This window comes from Pundamilia nyererei, unplaced genomic scaffold (assembly GCF_000239375.1).
Source record: "Pundamilia nyererei isolate P.nyererei 1_Seehausen unplaced genomic scaffold, PunNye1.0 scaffold00006, whole genome shotgun sequence".
Taxonomy (NCBI): domain Eukaryota; kingdom Metazoa; phylum Chordata; class Actinopteri; order Cichliformes; family Cichlidae; genus Pundamilia; species Pundamilia nyererei.
This window is the reverse complement of record NW_005187407.1, coordinates 6,036,458-6,046,702: the sequence shown is the minus strand read 5'-3', so window position 1 is coordinate 6,046,702 and position 10,245 is coordinate 6,036,458. Positions and strand designations below refer to the sequence as shown.

Here is a 10,245-nt window from a genome sequence, read left to right as displayed (position 1 = left end):
AGAGGCAAACAAAGTGTGCCTCAGAGTATCGAGAGAGAAAAAGAAATGGGCGGATTTTGGATTTACCCCGTAGATTACGGTGATTTTGACTGTATTTTCTATTTTACTAAGTGAATATGCTCACTTGCTTATAAATGACTTGAAGATGCAAAGCTAATAAAGAGTGCCTATTAGGTGGAATACGAAACATCATTTAAGGAGGAGTAGAGAGGAAGAAAACAGATGATAAAAACAGGAGAGAAGTTTTTTATAGTGAGTCACAATCTTTATGACCTTTTAGAAAAATGTGGGCGCCAAACTTCTCTGGTGGTTTTGTTTAAAATAACTGCTCAAGGCCAAAAGAAGCTCACAGTTTTCACATAAAAAGCAAACATCAGTGAGAAGTCTCAACAACTAAATACTAATTTGTCCAATAAAATTTTTCTTCTCTCCCATCCCAGCAGTCCTTTCACAAGCAACTTTTCTTATGGTCTTTTGTAAGAAGGTGCAACCAATTTGGAAACTACTGGACCTCACTGCCTAACTGTATGTAAATACCCTAAATCATAGGTGTCAAACTCTGGCCCGCGGGCCAAATTTAGCCCGCAGCCTAATTACATTTGGCCCGCGAAGCCATACCAAATTATTATTAGAGCTGGCCTACTGGTATTATACAGCTAATATATATATTGTTTAGTATTAAGCTTTGCTTGTTCCATATTCAGTTTTTCAGCAAAACGTGTTTGAGTCCATGAGAAAAGATTCATTCTTATATCTGGAGGAATAAATATATTTCAATAAATATTAATGTTAGCCGGCGACTTTGTTCCAGTTTTGAATTTTGGCCCACTGTGTATTTGAGTTTGACACCCCTGCCCTAAATGGTTAAAAATAGGGGGTCACACCTTTTAATCTTTGAATTCACATGTTTTTAGTCTGGGTGCCACAGGTGTATAAAATCCAGCACCCATGCAGCCTGCCTTTACAAACATCTTTGAAAATATCTGGGTTGCTCTAAAAGGCTTATTAAATTCAAGCCGTATGGTACTGTAGTAGGATGTTACTGTAGCAGTAAGTTAGTTCATTGAATTTCTTCATATCCAGAAATTCCACAATCAGCTGTAAGTAGTTCTGTTTCAAAGTATTTATGAACTAGAAACTACAAAAACTCAGTTACAAAGTGTCAGACCAAATAAAGTTGCAAAGCAGGGATCACTGAGTGGTGAGGCTCATAGTTTGCTCTGCTCACTCAGTAACTGTAGAGCTCCAAACTTCCTCTGGCATTAACATCGGCAAAAACACTGTGCGCTGGGAGCTTTGTGGTATGTTTCCATGACCCGACAGCTCCTGTACGTGTAATGTGTAGGTGAACCAGGACTATTGTACATATAGTGTCATTTTAAAAGCTCAAACTTTAACTAATTAGTAGTTCTTTTTCAATATTGTAAAAAAAAAAGAAATAGAAGAAGAAGTAAAAAATTCTGTTGTATTTTGGTTATATTCCAGTGGAACAGAAAGGTTGGTGAGCAAATGTAATTGTTAAATGTAAATTTCTATTAAATGTGAGTTTATGTTTTTTCTGTAGACAACAACAGATGTGTGATTTTCAGCCATTTTTCCACAATTAATTATTGTATGAACTGCATTAACTGTGAGTCAGTTTTGGAAGCTGGGAATTGAAATACGAGAACTGCTGCTGGATTCTCAAAGCATTGAACCTCTATCACACCAAACCCCTACGGCCCAACCAGGTCTCGTGGGTTAAAGTTTGGCCACTGACCTGGTAGGACCCAGGTAACCCTGTCCCAGACAGGGTACACTGAAACCATGATTTTTTTTCTCAAAATAGGGGTTTTCTGAATCACTACCAGATTGATCCAGACAACATAGTTCCTGGGATTACTAGAGCTTGGTCATTCCCGAGGGATGACTGAGCTCCTCACTCTGCTCCTCCTCATCAAAAGGGGCCAGTTGAGGTGGTTCAGGTATTTGACTAGGATGCCTCCTGGATGCCTCCAAAGGCAAATTCTACTAGGAGGAGGCCTTGAGGAAGACTCTCTATATACATCTCTCTTGGCTATCTTAGGAATGACGTGGTGTTCTACCAGATGAGCTGGAGAAGGTAGCTGAGGTGAGGAAAGTATGGGCTTCTCTGCTCATACTGCTGCCCCCTCAACCAATGGATGGATGGATGGATGGATGGATGGATGGATGGATGGATGGTCAATTAGTGTATCTTACTAGATAAAACAGAAAAAGTTTAACTTTGAGGATATAGTTTGCATTTGAAAAAGGCAATAAATCTCACTGTATCGCAAAATGCAATCAAAATAGTATGGTATTGTGATAATGTCATATTATGGGGTAATTCCCACCTTTTACTTTTTATCCTATCACATCTTTATAGGAATGAGCTGAATTTGAGCTGACTTGCTGATCAGTCTGCTGCCTCTTGTACAATGAAAGATAACATACCCCACCTTGGGCTTTCTGAAAGATTCAGGAATCTGGCATAGATAGAAAAGAGACAATGTACCAGACCAACCTGATAAAGGAGAACTGGCACTTTGTGCTCAGTGCATACAGTCAGTCTCTACCTACATACCTACCTGCTTCTCACACAGAAACATGACAACAAATGGGTTAACCTTTGTTAACCTTTCCATTATCTGTTTTACTCTCTCTCTCTCTTTCCTGCTTCCTCTATATTTTCCTTGTTCTTTCTCTACTCCTTCCTGCTCCTCCATCCTCTGGAACACATGGTTATCGCCTGTGAGTGGTTGTCATGGTGATCGACCCCAAGGGACTCATCCCAAAACCAAAAGTTCTGCTTGTCTGAAATAGAACCGCCTCTCTCCAGGGGGAGCGGGGTTTATTTGGCACATGGAGGGGGGAAGTGGGGAAACAGGGAGAGAGAGAGAGGGAGAGAGAGAGAGAGAGAGAGAGAGAGAGAGATAGAGAGAGAGAAAGAAAGAAAGAGACAGAAAGAGAGAGAGAGTGAGATTTCAGTTAAGAGATGAGAGCGTGAGGACAAGAGGGTGAGATAGAGAGAACCGGAGAGAGTGAGGCAGCATGCATCCATTCCAACTGGGTCACATCACGGGAGCATTGCGTAAGCATAAACACTGCTGCCCCTGTGCTACGCCCCCAGTGCGCACACACATACACACACGCATGCACAGTCTGTGTTTTTCCAGAGCTTACTACTGTCTGGGAATCAGCCTTCTATAGTGCCTTTTATACCGAGATGTAGCCTGTCTTTTTTTTCTCCAGAGTGCTTTGACTCAGTGGATTTGTGATAAGTATATTGTGACAGTGGACTGAACCTTCTACTCTGTTAGCTTCCAAGCCGGTCATAGCAGCATGACATAGCACTTCTTCCCTGCTGCATTTTCCAGCCACACTCATACATACAGTGTTTCTATCACTGATTCTCACTCAGCTACTATCATGCACTGTATATACTACATGCTTCTTTGTGTTGTGTGTGAGCTTCAGCAGGAGAACGTTGTTGCAAAATCAAGCCAGCAAGCTGCTAACTTACCTGAAGTGAGAGTTGCAGGCTTTGACCACAGAAAGGCGCTTGCTTTCTGTGAACATCCATCCATCCTTATTTCTTAACTGTTTAACCATCTTAAAGTTAAACCATCTTAAAGTTACAAGGGTAACAGCTTATCCAAGCTGTCACAGAGCAAGAGGACATACCTGATGTGAAGTAAATGCACTGAGAATGATATGTAAGCATGAAAGTGTGCTTTTGAGACACTGGATAGTAAATGTATCCAAACTTGTGTTTCCTATTACCATCAAACAAACATTTTACTGTTGCCCACGTGAGGACTGGGGGGGTTCCACTTTTGATCAAACTCACATACATTATGTAGCAGGAATTCCTACAGGTGGTCCTACAAAGTTTAATGCTCATCACCCTCGCTGTCTTTCAGCAGATGTGACATTAGTGTTTCAGCGGATTTCCCGAACATTTCCTCTTGGTGTTGCAGCTGCACTGTAGCAGCACTACGTATGATGTATGTACAGGAAGGCTTATAAGGCAACCGCATCTTCTAAAAGAATGTGTTGTTTTCTCTCTCTCTGTAGAGCCCGACTGTTCCCGACATGCTCCGCTTCCCACATGTTTGGATGTCTTCACACCTATGTAAATAAACACCAATGGAAAAGCAGTTATTTGCTGGAGCTGTTTGTGCAGTGAGCTGCGTGTGCGTCGGTAGAGGGTGTGATTGTCTATAAAAGGAGCATCCAAAGCCAGTTGTTTAAAAATCCTAGTTGGACTGTTTCAAATCCCCCCTCCTCTTCTCAGTTTGCACTAAGCAAGAGGATATGTGTGTGTGTGAGTGTTTGTGTGTGTCGAAACTACATGGCAGGAGAGCCTTTCCAATCAGGGGAATGGGAAGGGGATAGATGCTGACAGACAGACAGACTTCAGACAGGCAGGGAGACAGAAGGATAGACGGTAGAGCACAGAAAGAAAAAGAGAGTTATATGGAGAGAAAGAGGAGGTGGGTGGAGTTACTCTGAAAGGGGGCGTGGACACACAGCTGTCACTCACTGGCGGTAGCCATGGAGAACGGGCGGTCCTGAACAGCAGGACATCCAATGGGAGACGACGCTGCTTGTGTCACCATGGTGACGGGGCTGTGCCCAGGGAGGTTGTGATGGGTTGACAGGTGCGTGACAATCGGAGCTCTCTGCAAGCATGTACGCCAAAGGCAAGAGTAGCAACGTGCCGTCCGACAGCCAAGCCAGAGAAAAGTAAGTTTTATTTATGGGGGAGGAAACCGCGGCTGTGAGGGAAGTTCACGAGCGGCCGGGGGCAGTCACACACAGAGCTGCGGGAGGGGAGGGCGCAAGGCGATACACTCAGCGGCGTGGGTCTCAGCTCAGCGCTGTGCACGGCTCAGAAAGTTGACTGCTTTGGGTTTTCTTGAGAAAAGACAGACATTTTATCTGCCGGTTGTAAATGTTGTTAAGCGGGAAAGGTTCAGTTTTACCAAGCTTGTTTCACCTTGCCAGAATTTTACTTCCAATGCGCTTTAAAAATAAAAATAAATTACGAATCCAGCAAACACCTTCCTTTCTTCTGTAAATGTTTTGGCGTCTTGAGCATGTTGATTGTTTGATTTCATTCTCATTTTGTTCATTCTTTTTTCTTCAGTCATTACTAGTTTTGGCTGGTGTATGCTTTTCACACACGCGGTCAGGATCGAACAGTTTAGAGAGAAACTAGATGTTCAAGGTCTGGTGTCGGCGGCAGCAGCTGGAAAGTCCGCGCATTTGACCGCTCGAAAACTGCTGTGTTTGGAGCGTGTTGCTTTGCACAGAGGCTGCCTTGCTTTAGATGCCGTGTTCCGCGGGTCCGGTGCCTGCTACAAGCTGCCCCAGATGGGGCTTGTGAAAACGGACAGTCACGCTGTCGTCGCGCTTGGGGAGACGGAGACTGTCGATCCGGTTATTTTAAAGTAGTTGGACACGTACTGTGGGTGTCCAGCAAATTTGTGTTGACATATCAGCTGTTGTTTTTAAAAAATATATATATATAATAGAAATGCTTGTCATGGCTGTACTGCCTGTGTGTCTTGTCCACTGACACGGGAGTGGAGGGCTTTTTTTCTACCCTCCTGATTAAACAACAGCTTTTTTTTTTTTTTTTAACATTCTACAGTAAGGTCAGCTGCAATGGCTCCATGTGTTTTACGCATTTATCTAACCAGCAAATGATCCCTGGTTCGATCCCAAGAGGAGACACAAATCTCTTGGGGCTTGCTTCAGGAAGGGCGTCCGGCATAAAAATCAAATATGCGGTGCTACCCGCTGTGGCGACCCCATGTGAATAAGAGAGCAGTCGAAATTAGCTTTCTTTCTTTCTTTCTTGTAAGGTCAGTTGTGAAGGTGGACATGTTAGTGACATAAAATAGAGGCTGTGTTAATATAAACTGTGGTTGATAGCCTCTTTTTTTGATGCATGGGAACTAACAGGATATTCCCACACCTGATGCACTGGGTCAGGAGCATGTCTTGATTCAGCTTCACTGGCCAGGCTTGCTGCAGACAGGGTGATCACAGTTGTAGCCTGTGCTCTCCCTGTCTGCAGGGACAGCTTATTGCCACCTGTGAGAGTAGGGCAAAGTTAGTGCAGATATTGTCTCTATCGTCTCACTTTGACTGCCAGATACTGCAACTCGTTTATTGTGTCTTTTAAATCCAGTTCGCCTCCATTGGTCAACAGCGTGATTGAGTGTTCATCCCTTGAGCCCCATTCTTTATTCCAAATCAATATGAAAGGACTGAAAAGTGAGACTCTTATCGCTGCCTTATCGTGTGCACTGACTCAGAGGCTCCGATGGAGAGCTTCCTCCAGGCCTGGGAGATACTGTGTGTGAAAACATGCATGCATCTGTGTGTGTGTGTGTGTGTGTGTGTGTGTGTCTTGGCATAAGATTTTGAAGTGGTTCTGCAGTCTCCTGTGATGAAGTTCACATTTGCAAGCTGCTGCTAAAGGTACATCAGCACAAACAACAAAGAGGCAAAGCTATAATGAGGAGACACACTAACTTTATGTGACTAAACGTTTACATCAAAGTCGATTTATTTAATGGAACTGAGCCATCTACCTAGCGGATTGTTTAAATTGCCTACACGAGTTAGAGGTGAGCTCAAAGGGAACTTCTTACTTTTCCTGGTTAATTCAGACTTCTTTGCTTTTGCCGATCATTTTGTTATCTGTGTTTACACTTCGACGCAAGATTGATGTTCCACTGGGCATTACAGCCAAGACCATGTCGACAAAAGAAGGGAACGCGTGTCAAGAAAACGCTAGATGAAAAGGCAGTGGAAGGCAACAAAATCGAGGAAGCCAAAAGTTTCATTTGTCTCTTAACAAGCAGCCTTGTTTATCAGTGGTGTGTATCAGAGGAGCAGAGCAGGCCCGGCGCTGCCGAGTCTTCAGTTGTTTCTCATTTCTGCAGCGCAGCAGGGGATCAGAGAGTGGGAGAGACAGAGGGCAACAACAGATTGAGGAGAAAAGGAAGGAGGAGGGGAGAGAGTAGGACTGAGGGAATTTGCTGGATCATTAGTTTACAGTGTTGTAGTATTGACCTCAGAATGGACCCCTGCAGACACGGGGCCCTGGCGTCTCGCCCATGTAGATACAGAGAAACTCTAAATACAACTGACCTCTGAAGATTGTGTGTGTGTGTGTGTGTGTGTGTGTGTGTGTGTGTGTGTGTGTGTGTGTGTGATAAACATCTGAAACATGTAGTCTGTCCTTGCTAGAGATGCAATTTGGGAATATGCTTTTTTTTTCTATCTCATGTGTCCACACTATAAAAATTCAGTTCATTTCAGTTTTATTTATATAGTGCTAAATCACAGCAAAAGTCACTTGAAGGTGCTTTATATTGCAAAATAAAGACCCCAAAATAATAGAGAGAAAACCCCAACAGCCAGATCACCTGCCTATTAACAAACACTTGGTGACAGTGGGGAAGAAAAACTCCCTCTTAACAGGTAGAAACCCATGGCAGGACCAGGCTTAGGGGTGTGCAGGTATTTGATGTAAATGGTAGGAGCTGAAGAGAGAGCGAAACAATCCATAAAAGTTTATATTTCACTACAAACACAGATGTCACGCTTGAATTTAAAATCTTATTCAACTTTCTCTGTACAGTGTAACTAAGCTGCAAGATCATTTACAGTATTGTAGTGGGAATTATTATTTTCTTTCTTATTTGCATATATTACATGGCAAACATTAAGAAACACCCACTGCACAAAACATTTGAAGCACATTTTGCTGAAGGTAGGGGGAAAGCTGTTATCACTTATCAATTTCCTTTATATAATTTGTACCTTTCATGCTGGAGGATATGCAGATAAAGAGAAGCAGATGAGCGAGAAAAGGAAATGTTTTAAAGTATTGTTCTTCCCAATCATAAGAAATAACAATAATAATCAAAAACATATTGTCATACTCGTCAATTATGGTGTCACCGCATGCTGATTATTCAAGTTGGATGTGCCGCACAGTGTCTGGAACATATCTGCCTCTGAGAAAGGCGCAGAGACACATGGGCTTAGGAAGGATAGCTGAGATTTTGTTTGTGAGGCTCAAAGCCCCCAAAAGAAAGACATTTGAAATATTCAGGTGTGCAAAAACAGTAGCCCAAGTTGCAGACCACTTGCAGCAAGGTGTATCTGGATGTCTGATGCTGAGTAAAACTTAAAAATATAATCCTGACGCATGCATTTTTAAAGAGAGTTTTCTCGTATTTATACCCTACGTCCGCGAATATCTGAGAATAGGCTGTCTTTATGCCTTTGCACCAGTAATGAACACTTTGTCTGGCTTTTAAGACAGCAACACTGCTCTGGTCTCGCTTCTCTCTCTGTGTGCTACCTGTGTTATGGTCTGCGCTTGATTTTGATTCAGAGTGACAGTACACGACCACTGACTGTGTACTGCAGTTGTTCAACGAGTGTAGGTTTCAGTCGCTGGCAGTTAGAGGACACATTCCACATAGTTCTGGGATTGTGGTCCTGACTGAGTTGCATTGCAGCACATAGTACAAATTCCTTTTCTCCTTTTTCCTGAGTGAGTATTGAGTCATGGAACAAACTCTGCCTCAAATGCTCACAGATGCTTGTTTTGTCCATTTTTCCAGTGCTCACAGCTCTATAAATTGCTTTTCAGGTGTTTCCTAAAGATCATGTAAAGTCAGGGTTTAAAAAAACAAAACAAACAACCTATAGCATAGGAATGTGTAACTAGTATAGGTATGTGCCATTTCATTCAGTCTGGTTCAGGTACCAAGCATCAGTCTTGGTGCAGACTTAAGCATTTTCTGCTCTTGTAAGGATCATCATTCCACACACACACACACACACACACACACACACACACACACACACACACACACACACACACACACACACACACAGCTACTTCTAAACCGAGACACCTCAAAATCCTGCCAGGAGGCTGCCAATGCAGCATTGCGCAGACTGAGGCAAAGCAGTGCATGCTGGGAGTGTTTATCCGACAGAAGCAATTCAGGCTGCCACTCTGGCTCTGACAGTGAGTCGCATTACAGTGGAACTACAATAAAAATAGCTGTATCTCTCTCCCAGATGCACTCACGCACCGCAAGCTCACAATGCATTGGATAAACTGTGCAGGGAATCACATTTTCCCCATGCCAGCTGCCACCTGATGAATGTAATTGATGAGGGTTTTTTTTTGTTTTGCTTGTTTTGTTCACTACATTTCGTCGTCCTTGAGCAATGATATAGGTGCAATCATTAGAACAAAGAGGAAACCTATTTGTTATGGCAGGAGCAAAAGAATGTAGCCCGAGGGTAAACATATGTTGCTGGTCAGCTTGGATGGTAAAATGAGAGGTTAAGTATGGGAAATAAGCATGAAAACATGAATGCTGGAAGAGTTTAAAATTTGAAATAAACTCCACAGCTAAGCGGTAAAAAAATGAAAAGGGACGGACGGATGAAAGAAAGATTAAAGAGGTTTTTCTTTCTTTCACTGAGGTCAGACGAGGTCAGGTGATGTCCTACAGGACCGCACGGTCTAATGCTCTGTAATGGCTCTGTGTCGAACCTCCCCACTCTATACACACATCCCACTGTCCATGGATCACTTACATTGGTAAGTGGCCACACCTGGTTCTGTTGGCTCAACTCCCATGCATAAGCCCCATACATAAGATCCACGTGGTAGGCCTCAGCATGAGCTTTTCCTTTTGTTTAAGTGGATAAAGAACAATATAAATGTGCGTGATTACGTGTCTGCGTATCTGTATTAATCTTTGCTGTTCTGGTCAATAGAGAGGATGCTACTTTTGTTAGCCTGCAATCCCATCTGAGCTGTCTGCTCACAGCACTTTTCTCCATATGCTTCATCCCTCAAAATCAACCTCCATCTGTCTGTCACGCTGCCATTGTGGATGTGAACTACAACATCCAGTGATCATTACACAGCTAATAGCCTTGCCAGCTCTCAAGGGATGCCTCGAGAACAACTGTTAGAACACGGAGAACTGTCACCGCTCTCTGTCGTCTGCGTTCGCCAACACTGACTGTCAGTGAAAGATAGCAACTTAAAACTGCTTCTAGTGTAATCGCCACAGTGTTTTTAGATTAGCATCAGTCTGGGATTACAAGAAAACCAGAGGAGAAATGCAGCTCTGGTGTATTTTCTTTCTGGGGTATACAGAGCTCTCTTCAAATCAAAGTGAT

At 43.1% G+C, this 10,245-nt stretch overlaps 1 protein-coding gene across 1 annotated transcript in view; it reads left to right on the top strand.

Moving 5' to 3' along the window:
- Nucleotides 1-4,561: 4,561 nt before the first annotated feature.
- ssbp2a (single stranded DNA binding protein 2a) overlaps nt 4,562-10,245 on the top strand; it is a 56,234-nt gene continuing 50,550 nt past the window's right edge. Inside the window, exon 1 of the mRNA XM_005722311.2 lies at nt 4,562-4,749. Coding sequence (XP_005722368.1) covers nt 4,694-4,749 — 56 coding nt within the window. The 5' untranslated portion in view covers nt 4,562-4,693. The remainder of the gene's footprint in view (nt 4,750-10,245) is intronic.